Source organism: Myiozetetes cayanensis, unplaced genomic scaffold, assembly GCF_022539395.1.
Source record: "Myiozetetes cayanensis isolate MyiCay16 unplaced genomic scaffold, myiCay2020 scf6-25, whole genome shotgun sequence".
NCBI classification, from domain to species: Eukaryota; Metazoa; Chordata; class Aves; order Passeriformes; family Tyrannidae; genus Myiozetetes; species Myiozetetes cayanensis.
The window spans coordinates 5,382,438-5,408,075 of NW_026087853.1; the positions used below are offsets into that span (position 1 = coordinate 5,382,438).

Below are 25,638 nucleotides of genomic sequence, written 5' to 3' on the forward strand. Positions count from 1 at the left end.
TCCTTTGAGTGCTTGTAACCTGGAGAAGACGGGCAGATTGGGGAGAAACTGTAAACTCAGCAGTGCATAACTTAGCTAAAATGACTTATGAAGTATAGTCCTGTTAGTATCTAAACTTTATATACAAGTCAAATGTTGAGATTAATCATAAGGACAGGTTGCACAAGCAGATGGCTGGCCTTTTTGATAACCATTAGCTTGAAAGGCCGGCTTTGAAACTGGCTCTCTTCTCTATAGGTGAATCGTGCTGCAGGGCTTTGTTGGGAAAAGGTTATTTCTCCAGCTCCACCTAAACCTCCTGTGCACAGAAGTGCTGTATTCCACCATTCCTGGAGCATAAGACAAATTATTCTCCACAGCTTTCTTCTTTTGGAGAGTTGTGGTGTCAGAGGGCATTCCGGCGCTGTGATGATGGATCTCAGGCATATGGATTACACATGCTAATTGTGCTGTGCTCACGGATCAGTCTGTCCAAATGCCAAGGCTTCAGGGCCTCAGAGGTGCTGCGGGCAAAATGTTAAAATCCTTCTCCACTGTCTACTGTGCATCTGGGAGAAGGCTCATTGCAGTCCCTAAAACATCAGGGGAGAGGAGGAGGAGGAGGTGGAGGACAGAGTCCACCCACATCCTCTCCAGGAATTTGCTGTGGTACCTGTGCTGCCTACAGCAGGTTGTGCTGCAGTTTGGCCAGGTTACCAGGGAAGATTGCCATGCTCCACTGGCACCTGGAGCCACCCAAGCAATGCCTATACTTTGGATTGCAGAGATCCTTTTATGTGTCACATATACATGCCTGAATGGACACAAAACTGCCTTGGTCCCTGGGGCAGGGCTCCTACAAGAGCTCTGTTTGGGTCCAGGGCAAGACAGAGAAGTGCTTTATCCACCTACGTGTTTCTCAGCCATTGGTATGGTCAGAGACAAAAAGATGGCACTTCATCTAACAAGAAATTGCTCAACCTCCATGATTTTTATTTAAAAGCATGGTCTGTGCTGGCTGCAGACATCTGTTGCGTAATGGTCTGATGCTCTTAACACAGATCTGCATTTCTGTAGCTGCCTCCTTTTAAGAATTCAAAACAAATATTTCCTAGTTCCAGGTTTGTAAACCCCAGCTGGTGATCCTGATCACCGAACCAGTCAGGATCTTATGTGTCATCTCTCTCTGCTTCATGCCTCTGATAATCCTAGTGGCATGAAACCCTGCCTGATACCTGCTCTGAGTCCATCTCCCATCCATCTCAGAGGCTTTTCTTTTGGGTCAGGTTCCCACCTACCTGCTTTGTTCTCACAGCTTTTGCTTTTGACAGGGGAGCTTTCTGCTCTTGCCTGTTATTCTAATATAGTAGTAACGAATAATAAACTTTTAGCTTCTCTTCCCTCTCCCCATGTCTGTAATTCCCCACTTGCTATTTCTTATTAGCAACGAAGGAAGGAAGAAGCTGGGTAACAAAATGAGAAATTTCTTACCTGGTAATTTTCTTTCAGTTAACAGCTTCTCACCATCCAGCCCACCTGGACAGTGTGGTAAATACCCAGGGCACATATTGATTTTTTTTCCTCTAAATAAAGACTCAGGTATATAATTTCATACACTGTATTGTGATGTAGTCTTAATGCTAATAATTGTCTGCTGAAGCATTTCTGTAGTCCAGGTGGCTTCTGCTGGCTGGTACTGAGCTTGTCACCAGATCTGCCATAGACCAGCTCTGTACCTCAGAGGAGGGGGTCAGCCCAGCTTCACTAAGGATGGTAAGGGTGACTAGGAGAAAGTTTTAAGTGGAAAGTTCAACTCATTCCACTTACTTGCTCATCTGGGTGAGTTACTTTGGTAGACTGTTTTTAACGTGGAGCAGCTCTTCGATCCAGGCCACGGTGGTGGAAGGAAGAGAAAGACTGTTGCTTTAATGGGAGAGCTGACACAGGCCAGGTTAACAGGGAAGTGAGTCTGTGACCTTTGAGTGCCCAGCACTGGCCCATGTGCCTGTGCCCCAGGTAGGGAGCTGGGTATGGGGGTAAGTGAGGCAACTCTGACGTGGCAAGAGACATGTCAGAGTTAGGCTGGGCTCTGGTTTGCATTTCCTTGTGACAGTTCAACCGTTTGTGCTTCTGCTAAAGGAAAATTGCTCAAATTTTTGGGCCATCATCTGAGCCAACCATGACTTTTCAGTGGTGTCCTAGGAGTGTAAGTTAACTTTGCTTTTGAGTTTCAGTCAGTCAAATTAGCCTTAAAATGTTGTATTTCAAGCCTCCTTATTTTTTTCCTCTGTCTTTTTAGCTTAAAAATTGTCTGTGTATATATCATAGTGTCACAGAATCATGGAATGGTTTGGGTTTGAATGGAACCTTGAAGATCATCTAGTTCCAAATCCCCTGACATAGGCTGGGACGCCACCCACCAGATTAGGTTGTCTATGTTATGTATTTATATGGCTGTATACATTTAAAATTTTTCCCTGGTGGGACGGAAATGGATTCACAGTTTAAAATACAGAGATAAAAATAATCCAAGCAAAATTCTTGGATTTGCTTTTAAGTTCTCTATAGTGCAGAGCTCACCATTGTGTTTTAGTTGGTGTGGGGTACAGGAATAGATTTACTTCTCAATAAAACATATGTCCTCATGCTGGGGTGGCTGAGAGCTGGCCAGGCAAAGACCCTGGGCTTGCAGGGACAGACAGCAGAGCATTTAGTGCCCACGGCAAGACCTGGCTGCTTCACCGGCGAGCTGCAGAAATGATGCTTCAGCACTTAAACATTAAGCCAGCTGTTCCCTTTGCTGCTGGCTCGGGTGTAAAGTGCTCTTGCTGTTTTACATAGTGGCCTGGCAGTATGGGGAAAGGGAGCTGGAGTGGGATCTGAGCCTGGCTGCTTTTGCTGTCGGCTCTCCAGGGTGTTGGACGGCCCTCGCCCTCTGCAAGAGATAACGGCAGCGCTCTGCCCTTGTGGGGTTTGGAGAGGGGAACTGATTAAGATGCTGATCAGTTCTTCTCCTTGGCCTCTCCCTTTATATAAACTGTTACTCTTGGATCCCCCTGCACAGATTTAAAAAAACGCAGAAAATGCAGGCCAGAAGGCACCAAAAAGAACGAAGGGTGGGGGAAGCGAAAGGGGGAGAAAAGATGCCAAGAACAGCATAAAAGGCAAAAGAGGAAAATGCAGCAGGGAATTGGTGATCGGCTGGAAAAGAGCAATGAGTAAGAGAGGTCTGTCTTTGTAGTCTCCATTTTAAAAAGTTTTAGGTCCATAACTGTTCAGGCAGCAGTGGATTAAGGTGTGATCATGGGCTGAGATGTGAGTGTGTGGCACCTTTGGCAGGAGCACCGTGGTCAGTCTCAGCATTCTCAGATGCAGAAATCACAAGATGGAGAAGACTTGTGTCTCTGCCTGGGAGCTTGTACCACTTCTGGGCTTTGGTGCTGAAAAATGGCACTTGGGGTAGTTAGTTAGTATGTTTCTGGGTGAGTATTGGTCAGTTGATCATTGATAGTTACTAGTTTCATCATTTAAAAGTATCTTTTTTGATCCCGTTCAGAGGAGCTGCCCTCTCACCCCTCACGGCAGCAGGGTTGTGAGCTCAGAAAAGAACAACAAGCTGCATCAAGTACATCGCATAAATCATGCTCCTTTTCATTGTTTTGTAAAGGTGTTTGTGGGACACAAACGTTATTCCAGAAGAGGAACCTCTTCTGCTCATTTTCAGGGCAGTGTCAAGGTGTTCTTCAGTTCAAAAGCTGAATGTACAGCTGTATTTATTTTGGGAGGTTGAAAGGGTTCTTAAGGGCTTTTTATATTGCTGTGTAGTTCAATGACCATGAGCTTACCTTTAAAAAAAAACCTCTTCAGAATCAGAAAGGTTTTCTTTATTGCTGGACTGTTTTTGTACTACCTGCTTTAAAAATATACATATTGCAGGGAGGATTTCTGGAAAGAATGGAGAGATTAACTGTTTTTCTGATGCTTTAAGTTAACAAGTTTCCATGTCTGTTAGATGAGTGGTCTAAAGGTATAACATTTAACTGGATATGAAATATGTGGATGTGGTTAGGTTAGATCCTCTGTGGGCTGTGAGGTGAAACAATAGCATTTGTTTCAGTATGGATGTGCTCTCAGGAAAGCAGCAGGGTTGGTGGTTTGGGGGTATTTTTTCTGAAGTGGAAATTTAATTTCTAAAAAATATGTTCAGTATCTAATAAAAGTTTTGTGAGAGACGATTGACTGCAGGAAAACCTTTTCTCATAGTTCATTCCCATGTATCATTAAGCACACAGATTTGAAATTCTGTTCCTGTGACAGGGTAATTGTTCTGTGACTGCCATACAGCGGCGGCTGATGCGGGAGGGCTGTCGGGTGTCCATCAGCTGCTGCAGGACACACGTAGCACCTGGAGCTTGAGTCTCAGTGTGAGGAAATAGGCTCAGGCACTTAATAATGATGGGTTTGTAGTTCTGCACCATGTTAAGGCCCGATCTTGTAGGAAAATCTCCTTCTGCCTACAGCAACAGAGATGAGCCCAGTGCAGTGAGTGCAAACCAGCTGGGGCTGCTCCTAGCTCTTAATTTGCTTTGCTTTGTGAGAGGGTCCTGTTTTCCGTAGACAGGAGTGAGGAAATAGCTGATGAACTTGTACATCTCTACCATCCCTGACCTTGCACAGCCACAGTAGTAGAGTATGTGGAATTTCTTTGTTTTCATTAAATCGTGCCTTCTTCCTCTCTGCCCTTCATTTGCACCCATTTGGGCTTTGTCTCTCTACACTTTTTATAGTCCAAGTATGAGGAGCTGGCCAGTAGGCACTTTGCAGAGCCAGGGCTGTGTGCCCTGGCACTGCCAGGCAGCCCGGCGCCGGCCGGCAATGCTTCCCACCATCCCTCGTCAGCAGGAATGAATGTTTCTGGGAAGACGGGGCCTCGCTCTGCATGGTGTGGTGTGTTTGCTTTCTCTGAGGAACTAGCAGGCTGGAAACTTGGCTTTGGCTGGAGAGGACCCCTTAACCTTGTCTTGGCAGAAGGAAATAATAAAGTGACAGACTTCATTTATCTTTATGCTGTATGTGTGGCCTCATGTGCTCCGCACACCATCAGACTAAATCCTGGTGTCGATTTGGCACTTTGAAGGGAGTAGGCTGTAGTTTTCAAGGTGGCTTCAGGTACAATAAAATAAAAGCTGTTTTCACTTAAATACGAGCATACACGTCATGTGTTTTCTGACCTGATTTCGTCAGTAAGTGCAATCAATTTTGCCCTGTCCTTTACGTGTTGTTTTTGTGGAATACTTTTGCTGTGACGGCACATTATGATGCTGCCGAAGGTAAGTGGGGGGAACAGGAGCCCATAGCAGCCGTGGGGTGCATGCTGTGGGACGGGAGCATGGCAGGGAGGGCTGGCATTGCACAAAGAAGTGCCTTATCCAGAGCAGTGAGGTTGGCAACAGCTTAAAACTGCCAGGATAACCTCCCAGCCTGCTCCGGAGGGAGGCTCCTAGCCCCATATCAGTAAAACTCGCAGTGTTACCTGCTCCTACAGCCCCACGGACTGTGCTTATGCCTTGATGCATGTTGTGTTCATTTGCACACCATCAATCCTCGTACTTCATCCTGCACTGCTGCTGCTGCTGCTCCTGCGGCATTTTCACATCCATTTCTCTTCCCTGCCCGATCTCTACAGCACTTCGTCTCCCCGGCGCCGCTGCCGCTCCCCTCCCAGTTACCCACTTTTAATGACTGTTCTCTTCACGCCCCTCAGTAAATCAGTTATCTTCCCTTCCAGATGGGTTCATGTCCCCTCTGATCAGCTAATCAATTATATTCTGGCACAGTTGTGCAGTGCCTTTTTTGATGCTATGCTGCCGCCTTCCTTCCCAGCAACCAGGCTGGTGAAGGGACTTGAGCACAAGTCCTGTGAGGAGAGGCTGAGGGAGCTGGGGTTGTTTAGCCTGTAAGAGAGGAGGCTCAGGGGAGACCTCATCACTCTCTACAACTACCTGAAAGGAGGTCGTAGCCAGGTGAGAGTTGGTCTCTTCAGGCAATTGTCAGTAAGACAAGAGGGCACAGTCTTAAACTGTGCCAGGGGAGGTTTAGGTTGGATATTAGGAAGAAATATTTTACAGAGAGAATAATCAGGTGTTGGAATGGGCTGCCCAGGGAGGTGGTGGGTTCTCCACCCCTGCAAGTTTTTAAGATGAGACTGGATGTGGCACTTAGTGCCATAGTCTAGTAACCACGGCAATGTTGGATCAAGGGTCGGACTTGATGATCTCGGAAGTCTTTTCCAACCTGTCTGATTCTATGGTTCCCTTTACACTCCTTGCAGCTTCCAAAGTGGCACAGGCACTGCTCATCAGTTTGGGCTGCTAAAGTGTTTCTGCCCCATCGGGCCCCTCTGAGGATCTGCAGGAGCTTTCTGTGGCTCCTATTGGGTTTAATCCCTCTCAGGAGAGCAACAGTCAATCCCATTGTTTCTGATGCCCTTGTTGCTTAAGTATTTTTGTAGCTGAAAAAGCATGCCCCAACTCTTTTCAGGGTTTCTTGTGCTCTAGCCCCAAAGTATTCCTTAAATACTGGGAGTACTTAGCATCTGGTGTTGTGCTGAATAGGTGGAAGGGTTCTTTGTTTTAACTCTTTTGGCTGTGAAATGGTGTGATGAAGGGCGTATTTGCTGCATGGGACCAGAGCACCAAGTGCCTTCTATTATATCTGCTCTGGAGGATTTCCTGGGAAGTGTTCAGCCTCCATTTCTGTCTGTAAGGAAATCCTCTTATCTGGGCAGAGCAATAAATAGTACTGCCTCCTGTAATAGAAGCAGAAAAACACATTCTTCACGTGGCTGTTTTTAAAAATGTGCGGTTTAAAATATATCGGCTGGAATGATTCTTCTGTAATAAATCCCTATAATAGTGTGCTGTGTATACATTTAACTAGCTGCACAGAGGTAGGGAGAGGGGGAGACGGTGTGTTAAAAGAGGGTTTAGTGTGCATTTAGTAATGACAAGAACAGTAAATAATCCTACAGGTTTACAAACCTAATCCCCAGTGTCTGATTGTAGCCCTCGCGTCTACTGGAGTCGCTTGGAAAGACATTAAAAGGCTGTAAAGAGAGGGCTTTGGGGGGGAGTTTATTTTTAAATATTTGGGGAGTTGGCTGGGGTGATTGATGGTTTTAAGTGTTATGAATGTAGCTGATTCAGTACCTTGATGGAAAGTTCTAGAAGTGCCCATCCTCCTCCGCTTGCTACAGAGATGTTAGGTGATGATGGAATATGCTGGTCCTCGCTGTCTTGCTTTGCACTCTTCCTGATGATCCCTTCATTTAACAGCTGGATTTGTAGGGGAGGGTGGGAGTGTTGTTGTTTTTAATGCCCAACTTATTTTTTGCCTGTGCCCTGCAGTAAAGTGGTTGTTTTCCTTAACAGAAGAAATCCGATGTCTCAGAGCTGTGCCACGTGATGCTGCTGCTTTTAAATAAGCTTTTAAGAGGCTGGACCAGATGTTGGCCACATCTGTGTTTTCGTTTCGTCGAACATTTCATTTCGACCCTTTTATTAAAAGAGAAAATGATAATTTTGAAATTGTTTTGAGAAGTTTAGCAGCTGGGAAGATTTTTCTGGTATATAAAAAAGCAAGGGATTTAGTTTCCATGCCCTGCAGTGAGCGGGTGTAGCATCAAGCAGATGGGTATTTGTGGCAGGTAGGGTCTACTCCTGCTGGAAACGATTGCCATGGAAATTTTCATATCAAAATGGACGTGTTCTGTTTTGAATTGGCGTTCTGTAGCAAAACAATTTTTTTTTTCTCAGTTAAAGCATTAAACTAGGGTTTTGAAGGCACCTTCTCTTCTGAAAAACCCATTTAATGAATGCCTATCGCTTTGGCAGGAAAAAGGACAACTTGCAGGCAGAGGGATATCCTGCAATTACTCCCTCCACTGCTGTTATGGGGTCCAAGAAATGCTTATTACATGTAACTTTTGGATTCTTCTCTACAATTTACCAGTTGGAGAATGAGTTTTCCATCCCTGTTGCTAATTGATGCAAGGAGAAAAACTGGCACCTAATTCGATAACAAGTTATATTTGAAATGACAAGTGAAATTGTTCATGGTGCCTGAAATTACATCATTTTCAGTCTGGCATGTTAGGGCTGTATAAGGGAACAGACACCTACTGTACTGTGACATATTAAATTTTAAACCTCTGATCCAAAAATATAGCAGGGTATAGGAAGAGCAAGGTGTATAATGATGAAAAGCAGTGGCAGCTTGATTTCAGTGGGATATGTAAGATGCTTTGGCAGTTTTTATAACAAATAACATTGGGATCAATTTTATGTGAAGTTGAGCAGTGAGTTGAGTAGTTCTGTCACCACTTCCAAATTTTGGTTTTCCAACCTACAATTTTCAGAACTTAATAATGATTTTCAAGGTTGGCTCCCTTTTCCTTTGTCCCGATTTCCAAGCCTGTGCAGAGAGTGTGGACAGCTTAGTTTACCTGGTGTAATGAATATGGAAGAAAAATAAATCCTGTGTTTGTGCAGGTAAACCAAACTGAAAATTGGGATCTCCCCTCCAGCAGGAGAGACGTGCAGTGCTATTTTCCAGAATACCCTGCACTCCCGTGGGTGACTCCTCTCCACACTTTGCATGATTATGGTTTTCTAAAAAAATTCCAGTTATTTGTATTAAAAGGTGGCAAACCACAGGGATGTATTTTGTCACCTTGCTTTTCCTCTCTGTCCTTCAGCCATGGAGTGCTTGGCCATGTCCTGTGGTTGCATCCCAGCCTGGCTGGTAGTGGGGTGCCTGCACGAGGAGCTGCTGGCACTGCTGCAGAAAGTTCTGCTCTTACTGCACTATGTAGAGATCAGACCAGAAGAAAAGCATATGTACTGATCAATTATATAGTTATTATAAAATCTTTTACACTTTTAAGGTATTTTGGGGGAAAAAGGTTGTAAAGTAAATCTGGTGTCTGGGACTAACATGCAATTAAGTTTCTAAATGTAACAGCAATGAAAAATGTTCCTTAAGGCCTTTTTGGTCATATTAGCACCACGTTATCTGAATTGGTAAAGTTGGTATTGCATTTATGAGACAATCTCAGGAAAAACCAAAGGATAGTGTCATGAAGGGCTGAAATACCTTTCCTGTGATAAAAAGCTGAGAGAATTGAGATTGTTCAGCCTGGAGAAGAGGCTTCAGGTGAGCTAAATGTGGCCTTTCAGTACCTAAAGGGGCTACAAGAGAGCTGGAGAGGGACTTTTTACAAGGGCCTGGAGTGACAGGACAATGGGGCAAGGCTTTAAACTGATAGAGGTTTGAGATTGGATATTACAAAGAAATTCTGTACTTTGAGGGTAATGAGACACTGAAACAGGTTGTCCAAAGGGGCTGTGGATGCCCCATCCCTGGAAGTGCTCAAGGCCAGGCTGGATGGGGCTTTGAGCAGCCTGGTCTAGTGGAAGGTGTCCCTGCCCATGGCAAGGGTTTGAAATAAGATGGTCTTAAAGTCCCTTCCAACCCAAACCATTCTATGATTTTATCATTCTACGATTCTATGCCGTTCCTTGTGACATGGCATTTTTTTGGAGGTAAACCCCATTTTTCTGATGACTTGGTGTGGAAAGTTTAAAACTTTCTGTTGGTTGTTTAAGGTGGATTTTGAAAAGACGTTTGTAAGTGCTTTGTGTATGATACCAGTCAATATCTGTTGAACTGAGCATCCAGACCCTTTGTACCACTGCAGGCAGCTCAGCCTCTATCCCTAACCAGGTGTTTTGGTCTGATTCACAGCCCTGTGATTTTATGTACTTCAGGCAACTGGTTTAAACTCCTGAGTTTTGCCAAGCAGAGCATCGTTTGCATCTTCTGGGAGTGCTTGTAATTCCAGACATTGCTTGTTTTACCATTTCATTGCCATAAGCTGCTGTTGGATCAAAGAACTGATGCTGCCATCCCCCTCCATAGGTCCAGACCTGTGCAGGAGCACCAGGCTGGGGAATCAAACCATTCAAAGATCTTGGTTTGTGGGAAGACACATCACCAGTACTGGGGAGTGGGAATTGTGAAGATGCCAAGCTGCTCTGCACCATTTTGGTTTAATTTGTTATTGCAGATTGTTGAAACTTAATTTGTTTACCTTTTTTTCCTGCAAGTAAATGGGTTAGGTCATCTCTTGTTTGATCTTTATTAGATGTAACGTAGATGACCAAGAAGATTGCTTCATTCCCCAGCATAAGTCTTTGTTGAATAATTTGTTTTCTTCTCTACCTGGATACATTAATAGCATATTACTACAGTACTTTAATGTGATGTGGAAAATCAGGTTTTGCTGCTGTACACTGTGCCAGTCCCAAATTAGGCCTGAGTTCTGTGCTGTTATGCTTTTTAATGGACAGAATATTTAAAAATTTGTTTTCAGAAGAAGTCTTAATAGCTACCAAACTAGCAAAATTGCAGTGAAATTGTAATTACAGAAAGTGGAGAAGAAAGCCATCATGTGACTGTGGGCATGATGTGTTATTCACTGGTCAGTGCTGCTTCCCTGAAAACAGAAGATATTTTCTAAGTCATAATTTACAGACAAATTACTGACCTATAGGCTCTGACAGAGAAATTCTTATGTTGAAAGAAAAATGACCATCTTTTAAAATGGTTTCCCCAGCTTCCTGCTGAACATTTGTAGCTGTAAATTAAAATGGGGGGGAAAAAGATGACTGGAAGTCTCTAACAGATTTTTAGCACTGAAGAAGACTGTGCTGATTCCTGAATTTTAAATTAATTCAGTGTGGTGAATTTGTGCTTGCGTGTACCTTCATGCTGAAAATACTCAGCAACACATTAAACCTCCTGGATGAAGGATGCAGATCTCTGAAGGACAGTCCTGAAGTGTTACATTACTGTGGAATTTGAATTGTGATTGATTTTGAGCAAACGTGGCTGATTAAAATGTGTCCTTTTCTGTAGGTGAGAATACGGGAGATGGCGAATTAGATCTGAGTGGGATCGACGACAGTGAAATAGATCGGGTAAGGTGCCCTCTTATCCCGAGTGTCTCTGCATCTGAATATCTGGGAAACACAAAATGGTTGTTACCTGACCTATCTTCTCCCCTCAACTGCCTCTTCTCTCTGATCCATAGAGAGGTTTGAGCAATTTCAGTGATCTGAGAGCAAAACTGATGTTCAGGCAAACGCATGAATTTGTTGTTCCTTGCTGAAGTTATATATATATATATATGTATATATATACACATATATGAGGCTGCTGCTGCTGCTTGCTCTTAGCATGCTGGAATAATTAAGTTTTAGAATGTCTTTTATTTTCAAGGAGGACTTTTAAAAGTTTGTTGGAGCTCTACATTCATTATTTAATTAGATTATTAGATAGATGTATTTAGATTATTAGATATATGTAATATGATTATTTAATAAGATATATTCAGCATAGGAGGCTGCCATGGAAACCAAACTGTAAAACCAGAATGTACAGGTTTTGTGTCCTTCCAAAGATTTCTGTAATGTTTTCTGGATATATTATTATTTGTGTGGCAGCAAAATACACCCTTTACCATATAGCCTGAGCAGGGCAGACAGATAACTGTGGAAAATAGCTTGTTGGAGGCCAGGTCAGTGCTTGAGACACATGACGGTCCAGCTCTCCTGATGGTGAGCCTTGACGCCCTCTCCAGCCACCACTCTGGTTTACAGTGTCATTGGAACAGATAATGGCAATGCTAAAAACTCCTTTTGGAGTGCAAAGTCGCTGAGAGTGATGAGGTTGCACAGGGATTACTGATCTCTAAAGCGTTGCTGGTGATGAGTTGGCTGTAGCTGTGAAGTGGGGCTTGCTGGGCTGGGCTTCAGTGTCTCATGATTGGAGTGGATGTGGAATGGAGGGAGTGGGAATGCTGAAGTTTTCCACTATAGCCAGTCCATAATTTAAACAATTGCAGCAGAAGAACAGAGTGCATTTTCTCCTCTTCCTAGGCTCTGTGATGAGGTCATAACTCTGCTTTTATGACTTCATGTTCATTTCTGTGGCAATAGACTGTAATATTGTAAGCCCAAGAATATGAACTCTCTGAAAGCCTAAGCAGAATGAATAACTGAGCTAGGAAGAAGTGGGGTTTACTATTATGGTCCACTTTTAATAGAAGCAGATGAAAGAGTAAAAATATTGGTCTGATAAACCAGGACTTGCACAGCCATTTGCTCACCTTGTTTACCCTCAGAGGAAGGACTCCTCCCTGCATTAGTTTAATTTGACTGGAGTTATTTTTCTTATGAAATCCTAGATGTACATTTTGCTTTGGAGAAAATCTCGAATGTTCAGGCCCAAAAGATAGAGAAATCAAATTGTTTTTCTTGCAGTTAAACATCGTTTTACAAGTCTTGGGTGCACTGCTTAAAATTAAAGTGTCTTGTTCATGACGGATGGCCTAATTTGTCTTTATTCTGCAGAAACTCTTCACTCCCAAACAGCATTGACTTTTGTTTCATTGATAGTTGAGCTAAATACTGTGTTAATTTTTACATTTAAGTAATTTACAGTTAAGTAATTGCTACCTATCTGTTTATTTATTTCTGTGATTCATCCAAATAGTCCTAGATGTGTTTTAGAGCTCCATTCCCACTAATGATGTTATCGAGACTAAGTGGAGTTAACTGCAAATAAGCCTGGATGTGGTTAGTGAACCCAACTCTCTAAAATTTAGAGGACTAACACTCCAGCAATCTAAGCTGGTTTCCTTCACACAGATGTTGCCATTGAACTAATAATCTCAGTAACTCTGCCTAAACCTTGGCAGAAACCTACCCAGAAGACACATGTTTCTATTTTGGTTGCACAGGGCAATGGTTCCTATTCTGTTTTGAATTACAGACCACCATCAACACACAGAATTACTTGCAGACAACCATATTGTCATGATAACCTCTCGTATCATCTGAAAAAGATCATAAAGCCAGGATCATTTTTGGTTAATTACAGACCATGTACAATGAGTCCTGGATGGTTTTTGGTCACCCCATCAGAGTTTGGAAACCAAGCACTGTTTTTTGAAAACAGGTCATTGCTTTTGCAAGCTTTAGAAGTTACTAGAAATGCTCTCTGATTGTCACATCTCACTCATGTTTTCTTTTATTAATGTATTTTTAAAAATAGAATATGAATTGACCTTGCTAGTTGTTTTTCAGTTCAGTTTTGCTCTATGGTTTTCGATTTGATTTCTGAAAGTAGATAAACTTGTTTTGTCTTTTAGTATATACTTAACGAAACAGAAGCTCAGATAAAAGCAGAGCTGTGGATGAAAGAAAATGCAGATTATTTGAAGGAACAAAAAGGTAAGTATGTAGGACTGAAATTCTCCTTTTGGCTGGTGTTGCTGAAATATGCAGTCTAATCTTCATACTGGTTACCCTTTTGTCATCTTTCAGAAAAGGAAGCAAGAATAGCAAAAGAGAAAGAACTTGGGATTTATAAGGAACACAAGGTATTAAACTGTGTGTTAATTGTGTCTGTTTGAAAATGTCTTGGAAATTCATGACATCTGCTGATCAGCTCCATGTAGGATTATGGGCATACTGGTACAGGTCACCACTAAACGAGCAAAAGCTTTTGTATCTCTGGCTGTTATTGAATTACGAGTCTGTATTTTTTCAGGTGGTGAGTAAAACACTTTCTTGCCCAAAATTTTATTTTAAATTGCTATTATGAGAAAATTCTGTGCATGTCAAAGTCAGAGCTAGCTCTTTGCATTTATGATTGCTGTTCTAATTGCTTGCTTATTAAAATCCAGGTCTTAAGACATGCCTAATTTTTTTTTTTTAACGTGTGCATGGGGAATTTGTTTCTACTTGCCATAACTTCAGTGGCTTTCTTTGCTCTTACAATAATGATTTCTTTATGGAGAACTGAACAGATCCTTGTTACAGTCACTTGAAGGAGTATTTTGTTCTACCTTTCATAAAGAATGCGACAGTTATGTTAACAAATGGCATGTCCTGTCTCTATGTTTAGCAGTTTAAACAGCCTAATTGGCCGTATATTCACGATTTACAGCATTAGTATTTTGTGTAATTGAGCAAGTGACAAGTCAAATCGTCCACATGCAACTAAAATCCATGTTAGTTTTTAGTGCATATATCCTCTATCTTTTTTTTCCGACTAATGCGAAAGACAGAGTTTCCTGCTTCCCTTAGGTATTTCAGCAACAAAAACAAAACCAGACAATGAAACACTGTTTTATGCTTCAGAGTTTCTCATTCATCCTGAGCTCACGCAGACGTGGCAGTCTACCAGCAATTTTCAAAATTGTATGACTCGTTGGCACCGCCAAGTAGCCCCAAACACCCACTTTTTTGTTCGGACAACACAGGAGTTTTTCTCTAACCCGGTATTGTTTCTGACAGCTCGAGTAGAACTTGATTAATATGGTGCTTTCCAGTTTCAAGGTAGCACTTGACCCATGTAGGTAAACAGAGGGGCTATTATCCATTAAAAAATAAATCTCCTGCGGAGCTTGGTGTTAAAACCTTCCTTTGAAAAGGAAAATGCCAAATGAGAAACAGAGATTCTGGGGTGTTGGTTTTTTTTTTCCTCGTACCTACCCAGGCGTGGGACACGGCTGGAAATGTTCTCCAGTGTCATTTCTCGTTGCCTGGCTCTGCGCAGCGTCAGCCCCCGCAGCCCGTGCCTGGGAAAGGCACTTGTCGGTGACGTTGCTGCAGTGCTCGTGTGTCTGCAGCCTCCTGCTTCCTCTCCATCGGTGTTAATGCCAGTCCGTGCTTAGAAAGCTGCTGCTCATGTTCTTGGCCTTTTCCAGTGAGGAGGAAGAGTTGGGTAGATGCTTTCCCACGCCGCTTTCAGACCTGATGTAAACCAGCGTCGCAGCTTCGATGCAGAGTTGTCAGTGCTTAGGGGAGTCGTGACCCAGCTTCACTCTAACTTTAAAGGCAGTTTTAGCAGGGGAAATTCTTTATTTCTGTGCAGGGTGATGCTATCAGGGTCCATATTCCTGTAACAGGAGTTCACTCCCCCCCTTTTTTTTTTTTTTCATGCATGAGAAATGGCCCATCCTTCTTCTCTGGCATCATTGCAGATACTAAGTAAAGAATTTGTAATACACTGGGCATTTGGCAAAAAAGCAAACATTTATCTCTCAGAGAAAAGAGACACTTTGGTCCCATTGAGTGGCAGGAGAGGGAGTGCTGGCTTAGCCCGGGTACACTGCCTGCATCCCCACCTCAGCAGCACCTGAGCCAGGACTGCTGCACTGTAACTCCCCCCTCTGCTTCATGGAAACTTTGTTTGTATCTACATCACTAATTTTATATTTTAATTAAGCCAAAGAAATCTGCAAAGAAGCGGGAGCCAATTCAAGCCAGCACAGCAGGAGAGGCAATTGAAAAGATGTTAGAACAGAAGAAAATCTCAAGTAAAATTAATTATAATGTGCTAAGGGACCTGAACAGCAAAGGAAGTAACACAACAAAGAAAGAGGATGACAACACTGGTGACAGCCCCAACACCAAGAAGCTGTCAAGAAGAAAATCTATTGCCAGTAGGAATATAGCCAACCCTGTAAACAGTGTGGGAAAAAGGTACTGCAATTGTTCATTTATATCTCTGTCTGTGAGACTGTCTATGTATCTTTCTGAGCCAGACAATGTAGGGACTGAAACATTTGTTTGAGGCTGAAATAATGTTGGGGCTCTGTTTTTATTTATTTTGCCTTCAGTGTCATGGCAACACCTTATTTATAGTTCACTTTTCAGAGGTCTGCTTTGGTGTTAGTTAATCATCCTGAAGCCCCCCCCCCCCCAAAAAAATAAAAATCAATGGAAATTCATAAATGTGAATCTTTAAGTCAGGGACACCTTTTCTTCATAAAATCCTGACATTTGCTGTCCTTCCTTTAAGTTGTCTGTATCAGCTGACACAACACTAAATGTTCGAAAGCTTTGGCTTTTTGCTTGATTTGAAAAATGCAGTTCCCATCTGTTTTGACAGTTAGCTGCTTTGATTAGCTTTTATTTTAGTTTTATTCCAAACTTTTGTTGTTAATTGATGACACAAATATAAAGCTTTACTGTAAATATGCTTGTCGGTTTTCTGGTCTCCATTAGAAAATGTTTTATAGTGCAATGAAAGCTCCTGTTTTAATGAGTAAAATATTCAACTTGCTGGGCAGATTTGTAATGTGCTGTAAAGTGTATAAGGAGATTGATGTGTCCAGTCTTCAATATTCAACTATTTTATCTGTCTTAAGTTTATGAAATCACGTTGATCGTCATTTGAATCATTTTGATGTATAGTAATTTCTTACTTAGATGTTACTTACTTATTTTCTGTCTAAAAGATAGCTTTTTTTTTTTTTTGCTTCCAGAATTACAGGTTCAGACTGTCAGTAGTTCAGACTTAGGCACAGTGTTGCAACTGGGTAAAGGACCAGGAAGGTCAGGAGGGCAGCCACCTACAAGATGTGAGAAATAATCTGTTTGTGGAAGAATGGGATACATGGGATACCTGAAAACACGAAGCTGGAAGGGATTGTAAAGTGCAAGTCTCTCAGCTAAACAAAATAAGGATTACTAAACCTAACCCCTTATTTTGACTTCAGTTGACAGCAAGGCCTGAGGCGTGGGCTTCAGTTTTGGCTGAGAAGCCAAATGCCAAAGCCACTGGCCCCACTCAGGGAGGGTATCACCAGGATACAGGTTTTTGCAGTGTCAGGCATATTTTCTTCTTTATTCTGTATTTTTTGCTCCATCCTTGTTCAACTTCTCACTCTCAATATGAATAGCTTTGCTTTGCAGCTCTTGACACACTGTGGATTTTAGTCTCTGTACGTTGCTACTCAGTGGTGTTGTATGATCCAAGCATGTAAGTTGTCTGCTTGTCAAGAACAGGGAAGATGCACTGAGGATTAACTTAACAGCATTTAGCTTATACTTTATTTTCAGTTTACAGATATTAATGACTGGTATTTCTAGTCATTCACGGTATTTCTAGTCATTCACTAGTACAATATGGCTAATTCTGTTGTCAGAAATGCACTGCTGGATGGGACATTAGGGATGGGCAGGATCCTGGTTGCATTTCAGAGCTCAGCAGTGACATCCATCTCGAGCTTCTTCACCATATCCCAACCCTGTCACTTCCAAGGTTTACAGAAATGCTGGGCCCTTGGAACTCCTGTTGAAGTCAGCGTGTTAAACTCTTAACAGGTGTTAAACTCCTTGGAAAATCATGCCATAAATATTTAATTTAACAGTGGTGCAACTTGAAAAGGTTTCTAAATAAATACAAATCAGTATTTTCCAAAAGCAGCTAATAAAACGTGTTTATTTTTCCTCTTGAGAGCCTAAAGTACGTCCTTAAGATGCATAACAGAGTTTCCTGATGATGATTAGCAGATCTCGGATACAATGAATTTTGCAGCAGAACACTTCAGAGGAGGTTGAGGATATATGCAGATAAGTGAGTTAAGAAGATTTTGCACTCCTGAAGTAGGCAGTGTTCATGCTTAAATGTTATCAAGGACTTGACAAACATTAGTTTGGGGTTTTTTTACAATTAAAGATTTATGGCATATTTTTGATTTTTTTGCTAGTAGTCTAAATGCCATGCCTTTTAAATGGCATGCATAAATTTGTGTGTTCTGCATTGTTCTTAGATGCTGAGCTTTCATCCCCTTTGTTCAGCATTGCTCCTCTGAGAGGTGAATGGCTAAATGCTTTCCCAGGGATACAAAAATCATGGTAATTTATATGCAATTAATAATAATAAAACCCCTGAACACTGATCATTAGAATAATGAGTGAAGTACATGATGTATCTTTTTCCACGAGGCATTTGCAGAGAAAAAAATCATATGGTTTAGGTTGGAAGGGACCTCAAAGATCATCTCTAGTCTTGGCGTGTAGTGATTTACAGTCCTGCATGTTTGTCTTTATGTATCTTAAATATTTAGTAAGCTGCATTGACTGCAGTAGCACCATATGAATACCCAGGCTTTGAGCTGGTCAAACATTCAGTTTATCAGAGTTGTAGTCAGATTTTAAGGAGTTCTTGTTTCAGTCCTGATCCCAGTTAGAAGGTGCCAGTACAAGGAGTATCAAGTTACAGGTTAGGAAAAGAGTACTCACTCTTGGTGATGAAAGCAGCACTTCTGTAAAGGTATAAAATTAGGGAAGTGTATTATTTTATATAGAGAGATCAATAAGTATCTTTATTGCTTTCCATTTGCAAGCCATTTTACATGCCACACCAGATTTGGACTGATGATGCAGTCAAGTTAGAATCATCTTCATGTGCAGTGTGTAGCACTCTGGAAATAGGAAGTTCATCTTCATGTCCATCTTCCTAATTTCCCCTTGTTATAAAATACTCTGTGTTGTTACTTCAGCACAGAGGACTTTAGATATCCCTAAAAAAACAGTTCTCAACCAGACGTGGTGAAATATCTGGGTGGTTTTTCTTTTTTCAGTGTAACATAAAGTAGCAGTTACAGTGTTCATCAGTTAAAATATTGGAAAAGCATTTGTTTCCTGATGTGATAATGATAAACAATTTTCACAGCCTTGTAAAAAGTTGTTGATTTGCAAGAAATTTATAAAGAGCTGGAATGCTAGGCATGGTCCCAGGAGCAAGCTTAAACTGGGTAAGTCTTTCAGTTAGTGGCCCTTTTATTAGAGCTTTGTTGGTACTATAATCATTTAATGATTATGCACATTCCAAAGGTGACGTAGTTTTATCTATGTCTTATTTCATTTAAAAATCCTAATTTTGAAATCTAAGAAATGTTCAGTATTTTCTGCAATTTTGTTGGGAAGTCACTTCCAAATAATTCTTCTGAAGATCATGCAGGTTTCTCCTGTTTAGGTGGGTGGATATTACGGGCGTCGGTATTTTCAGAAGCAAACTGGGGTTGTGACACTGAACTTTTGAGCTTTAGAAAAAGCTGTGCTTTCCTCAGACACGTCTCCCAGAATTATCCTGGGTCTGTACTTATTTTATCTGTAAAGATGGCAGAAGACTAGTAATGACAATGTAAGTAATTTTAGGAAATTTTATGTTGTGTAAATGTATTTCATTCCATTTCTTAATGCATTTTTGCTCCAGTGAGTGTCACGACTGGTGCTTCATACGCAAAAGCCTTTCAATTCTCGGTGTGTTGAAGATGTGGCACACTGTATGTTACCATAATAGATGTTTCAACTCTGATTTCAATTACTAGTTGCACAGTTTATCTTCACTAATGTCTTCTGTGCATATGAAGCAAAAGAATAATATGTTGAACTCTGAGAAAAGAACAATAGCCACTTCAAGCTACTTAAAATCTGAGCTACAATTAGAGCTGTGCCACGCACTGGAGCACTTCAAGTTCAATAGAAAGGGTTTTTAGAACTGGAAGCTTTTGGTTGGAAGCTTAATAATTTATTTTATATGTACTTGAGCTGAATCTTACAACATTACATGTAAAGTGAAATGTGTTGTACCAAGAAAATGGGGGAACAAGAAAGCTTTCAAATCGCTACTTTTAAGAAATTTTAAGCCTGTTTCTTGCTATATGCTTGAAATTGGTAATGATATCAGAAAAGACAGGATCTATTATCAGGGGGCTAAATGTGTCAGGTTAATCTCCTGAAGAATTTGCCTTGGAAGAAATGAAGCAGGACTGTGAAGCACAATGGAATGTGCTGTAATGAAACAAGGTTGTTCTGAATGGAACCGTATGAATATATAATAGCCAACCAAATCATGCCTGCTATAAGTATGAAAAAAACCCTTGGAAGCGATCTCATATCTGATTAGATTTGGAAATTCACCTCCAGAATCTCTCCATAGTCTCCCTTTTATTGACTGGCTTTCCATTTTGCTAGTACACGTTGGCGCATGACTCCACCAGTGCTTTAGAGCCGTGGGATCTGGGCACTGGGAACTGTGTGCCTTCAGTACCTTCAGGGTCTTGTTCTGCTGCTGAAGTTCCTGCTCCAGGATGCACTTTTTCATTTAACATCTGCTCCAGCTACATTTTTGACTTTTCAATTGGATGTTGACTTTTCAAATGGATGTCACAACTCAAAAAATGCCCTTTTTTATCAGGGAGAGTGTATGTGATGCTTTTCTACAGCCAAGCATTCGGCATCTCCTTTACCCTGATAAGTTACTTGCTGCTTTCTTGGCTCTAACCGGAATGACATTTCCCTGGAGGGGAAAATACGGGCAGAAGCCTAATTTTGGTGCTTTGGAGGAGCCTGACAGCGCCACGTTGCCGAGGGAGCCTGGGGAAGCAGTAAGGGGCCTTCAGCTAGCTCCCCAGCTTCCATTCTTGTTCATAATTGGCCCTTCCTGGTGTCCAGGATACTCCACGAGGTAGGAGGTTGTTTTGATGTCATTGGCTTTGCCAGATTAGTTTTGGTGACAGTGCAGGAGGAAGGGGACATAACCCAACACAAATTTCGAGTGAACAGTATTATTAGTTTGTTTTATATTATGAAAGTCGTGTTTGTGGAGGGAGGAGCGTCAGCTCATGTTTTCCACGTTACTCAGGTCAGCCCAAAACAGCACAAAACAAAGCTCAGCTTGAATAATCTAAGGGATTCCTGGGTGTCTTAAAAACCTTTGTATTGGTTAGACTGAGGTGATTATTAAGGTTGGAGCATTTTTGATTCACTGTGTTTAGAAGAGAGTTGTTGGTTCAGAATCTTTTTTATTAGGAAAAGTGATATTGCAGTAATAGTTTCAAAATTTGGAAATGGGTGTCTTAAAAGTTCCTCGACTGTGACTGGTGCAGTGGAGTCTGGTGGGCTGATGGATGTCTGCAGCCAGTCCTACAGGTTGGCAATTTGTGATGAAGCAGAGCTTCTGAAGGGCGAGAGATCCCCACAGAATCATGAAGGTTGTAAGAGACCTTTAAGATCATCGAGTCCAACTGTCATGTTTGATGGATATGAAGCTTTGAGAGAGAGTCTTTTGGTGGTATGCATTCTCTATGCAAATTGGCCCTTTGAGATGGGACCTTAAGAGTGGGTTTATATGCTTTAATTTTCCATCATATATTTTTATTTTTCAGAAGTGCCTTCAGCTCTTTGTCTAATTTACTTTTGATATCCTGTTTTTCTCTCTCTGCTTTGAAGTCTGTTACAGGGTTTGGAATTCATGTGTATTTACTCTGAGATATTAAATTTTATTTCTTGTCTTGTGCTGCTTTAGGCCTTCTCTTTATATGTGACTAAAGTGCTAACACCAATTTCCCAGCTGGAATAAAATTCCTTATGGAAGATACTGAGAGTAGTTGCTGAGATGGTAGTTAGGAATTTCTTCTGTAGCTTAATTATTGTTTGTTTGGTATTTTTGGAGTTTCCTCTGGAAGCAATCTCTTGTTGGCTATAGAATTCAGATTAGACTGTGATTCCTGGGCATGAATGTGCATGTGGTGGGAACCTTCCTGTGGAGCGTGTGGAGTCAGCTTTTGGTTTGAATATTGTGTATGTGGTGAATACATTTTTAAACCACTTTGACATAACTGTTTTCTTATGTGATCTGCGCTTTGAGAGTTTCTCAGGAGTACAATTTTATGTGTGTTTTTGCTTTGCTGTGGTATGTAATCATTTAAATCAAAGGCTAATCAAAATGATTAGTCATTTTGAGCAGGAAAACGGTGACATTTGATAAGTACCTCCACTTCAAATAAATCTTACCAGTATTTTCCAGTCTTGTAACTTTTAGAGGGACAGACTCGTACAAATTATGTTTAGTATCTTATTTACAAAAACCAAAGCCAAGGAAAAATGAAGTCAAGGCTTCCAAGGTTCTGCTTTTCAAGTCATGCATCTCCTTATTAAAGTTAGCTGTTCTGGGGGAGAGCTTCCCGAATGACCTTGAAAGGAGCTGACACATGTGTTTACTTGTTCACAGTTGATTTGAGGAGTGGATCTGCTAAAGCCTGTAGTGTTGTAACCTGGCTAATGCTGCGGGTTGCTGCTGTTCCTATGAGCTAAGAAGCCTTTTGTAATAAAGAGATAAATCAGAGGCAAGAACGGGAAAGAAATGGATCTGACCCAACATGTTTTAAAACGAGTGTGTGGGGTTTTTAACTCCTGAACATACTGAAATGTGATGACCAGCAGTCTTTCCTTCTTCAGTAAGTGAGGGCACAGGAGGAAAAAGGTATCACTTCTGTGTGTAACACCATGTTCCAGAGAGGACGTGGAGTTAAACAAATGCCACTGAGAGACTGGGGAGGCAGGAACCAGCACGTAGCCCAGGAAATTGTGTGGCAGGTTATCCCTTTGCCCTCAAATTCATTTTTCTTAATACTGAGACAGGACAAAAATACAGGAAAAGAATTAATTTTTTTTCCCAAAAAAATTCCAAACCAAAAAAAAAAACCACCAAAACCCCACAGCAGTTCCCCAAATGTGCCCTTCCAGAAGCTGGCAGGTGTTTGTCAGGATTTGATGTTTATTCTGATTATTCAGGCTATTTTGAAGATCAGTTCCCCTGATACAATAGCATTTTTATTTCACATCTGTCAGGCTTGATACCCCTGAAGATACATCTGCATTAAACTCTGAAACTTGTGGATAGTGCTTTGAATGGCTGTGCTCTGCACCACTGGGAAAGGAGCTCCTCGCCAGCCATCACCTGGCCCAGCTTCATCCCCAGCCTGCTGCAGGAGCTGCTTCTGCCACTAATTCCATTGTCATTTCAGCAGTAATTCCAGCAACTCAGACTTTTTTGTCAAGCAGCATTGGTTCTTTAGGGTGAGGTTACTAAAAATCTCATTCTTTCATCCCTCAGTCCTTTCCTTCCTTCTGCAGGAGGTGAATTCATTTCCCCCTATTCTGCCAGTGAGTCAAGAGAAACAAAATTAAAGATTTTCTAGCTTGTTATATTACTGAAATGGAGTATTCTTCCTATAAAATCCCAGTTTGGGATTTGGTAGTTTCTGAATACTGGAATAAAATGCCAGAATTTCAGTATGACAATTAGCTCACCTGTATCTTCACTCTGTAAAATATAATTGGAGAAAAATGCCCCTGGATAACTTAATGATAGGGGAAATAATGTAAAGAAGCCTTCTTGATGTGACCTCTACTGATTTTTTTAAGTTCAGTGATGCTGCAAATCATCCCCAGTTGTACATCATTGATTAGGAGCTTTCAGATTTTATAGTACAGATTTTTAATGTTGTCAGAATTTGGTTTAGTGTAAGGATAAGGGAGCATGGTCTGCTGGGACTGCAGAGGAGTGTTCCTGAGGTGTCATTTATTGGGATTTACCAGAGCCTTTGAGCAATATATACATATAGAGAGAGAGAGAGAGAGAGGAAGAAGGAGAGAGAGAAATCCTTGAAGATTGGGTGAGGACACATCTAGGGTTGTGTGTTTGTTTCAGCAATAACAAGCATCTGCCAAATCCAGTGCTCAGTTCCATTTTCCCCAAATTATTAGAATGCCTTCAATTTAAAACTAAAAAGGCATTGATCCGGCTCGACCTTGTGGCCCAGGCCCAGGTCAAGTCTCCTTATTTTTACAGCAGCCTCCTTGTTTGTTTAATATAAATTGGATATTGCTTTTCTGCCTCCCACTCAAGAAAATCATCTCCTTGTTGGATTCCGGGGGAGGTCGACTGGGCAGCACAAAAATGCAGAGGGGATTTTGGTGACCGAAATAATTTTGTCGTGCGTTTTAAGACCAAACAGGAGCAGTTTCAGCCCAGAAGATAATTTTGTGTGACAGTTGGATTGCGAGCTCCTTATTTATCTATGTTCTCATTTTCGGGATGGTTTTAAGAAAAGATTCTGCGAGCTTTTTTTTCTTCCCAGATTACACCCAGTGGGTCTAATGGGAGACTTAATATAAATATGTATGTGCAGTCTCCTGAACTTTATAGCGTGTTAGCAAAACCAGTTATATGTGTTGCGGGGGTGAGGGGAGTGGGAAGAAACAAAAAAATTGGAAGTGTGATGTGTCTTGTTATCAAGCCCTGGAGGTGCACGTCCTGTTGTCATGGCTGAGGGGGCTTCAGCACTGTGAAATGCTCCTTCTCAGCCTGTAGATTTTTCTGATTTTTTTTTTTTTTTTTTTCACGGGTGGAAAGTGCTTGGTTTCTGAATTGATTTTCCTTTGACCCTTTTCCCAGCAGGGTCTGCTTGTTGATCTTCACAGTGTATGTCTGCTCATTTTTCCAAGTATAAACCAAGGGAAGTGCATGTCTGATGTGTTTTAGATTTGCCAATGAAGTTGAGTCTTCAGCGAATATTTGTAAAACGCTGAAGGAAAAAGAAGAAAACAAACAAAAACTTAACTTTTCCTCACTGCAGTATGGCATACATTGTTTTACCAAGGCTAATACCCAAGCTAGGAGAGCAGTCACATGAAGCTTTTCCTTCCTTGCTGTGTGCAGGCACTTCCAGAGTCGACGGCTGGCAGCCATTATATGGTTCTGTGTGCAGTTCTTTCACCATGGCTGGGTAAAGTACTGGAAAGTTACAGCAGTTTGTTGCAAAACCTGAAGTACTTTTTGTTCACATAATATTTAACAGCATCTACATAATTAGTTTTAAAATTGGCCAGTGTGCTGCTACTTAGTCATTTATGTAAGTGCTGTTCCATTACCCAGCGATGCTTCTGGGGCACTCATTGACTTCAATTTTACCTTGCTACAGTTGTTACTAAATATAGGATGAAATGTTCTGAGATAGCTTCTAAATGTGGTCTTGGAAGATATATGCAGCAAATTTAACTTTTTCTTCTGTTGTTGAATTTCCAATTTATTGTGAGTCAGAAATCTCTGCCCAGCATTTTCCCCTTCCTCCGGTGCAACACAACAATATTTTGAACAAACCTATGCTGTATTTAGGATATGTGGGAACCAAGGACACTTCCTGACCTGCTCTAGAGCAGCTTATCATCTTCTTTTCTTTCCTGCAAACCTCTTCTCTGTGACCTACAAAGTATGATGGGAGGAAACCACTAGCTTTTGCATGCATTTTACTCTCCCCCCATGTTTTACACTTGAGTAGAAACCCGTGCTGCCACAGAGGTCGAATAGGAAGGTACAGAGTACAGCATGTATGGACCTCAGGGCCTGCCACCCATCTCCCAAGGGCACATGCAAGTGGAGAACCTCTTGCCCTGAGCGCTCCTCCAAGTCATTGCTTGGCTCAGCAGCTGTCAAAACTTAGACCATCTGAAATCTTTCCATCAAGCAGGACTGTGATAGATGGGAAGGAAAGGATACAGTGAGGCTATTACAGCCCAAGAGACATGGTGCAGTAGACTTGAAATCTTTGTTGATCCTCAGAGTTGAGTGTAACCTCGGTGAACTGTAGCACTGGAAGATGCTTGGACATGGAGAGCACTCTCAGGCCACATACAGAATAGCAGTGCCAGACATGTACTCTGTAGTCTGTCATCTCTATTCAGAAGCAGGTTTAGATGTGGTATTTATGTGAAAGAAATATATGCTGTTACAGCACAGTGTTCTTTTAAGAAGTTATCAACATACTTAATCTGAGTGGTTTGAGATACTTAATCTGAAGTATGAAGGACACGCACACATATTTGGAAGTGGAATGAAGTGGCTGGCATATTTATTTTGTAAGGTTATCTTTGCCTGTCTACAGGGGTAACA

General features: G+C 41.5%; 1 protein-coding gene across 1 annotated transcript in view; it reads left to right on the forward strand.

Moving 5' to 3' along the window:
- BRF1 (BRF1 RNA polymerase III transcription initiation factor subunit) overlaps positions 1-25,638 on the forward strand; it is a 175,500-nt gene that overhangs the window by 116,482 nt on the left and 33,380 nt on the right. The window contains exons 12-15 of the mRNA XM_050337089.1: positions 10,957-11,018; positions 13,253-13,334; positions 13,428-13,483; positions 15,337-15,593. Coding sequence (XP_050193046.1) covers positions 10,957-11,018; positions 13,253-13,334; positions 13,428-13,483; positions 15,337-15,593 — 457 coding nt within the window. The remainder of the gene's footprint in view (positions 1-10,956; positions 11,019-13,252; positions 13,335-13,427; positions 13,484-15,336; positions 15,594-25,638) is intronic.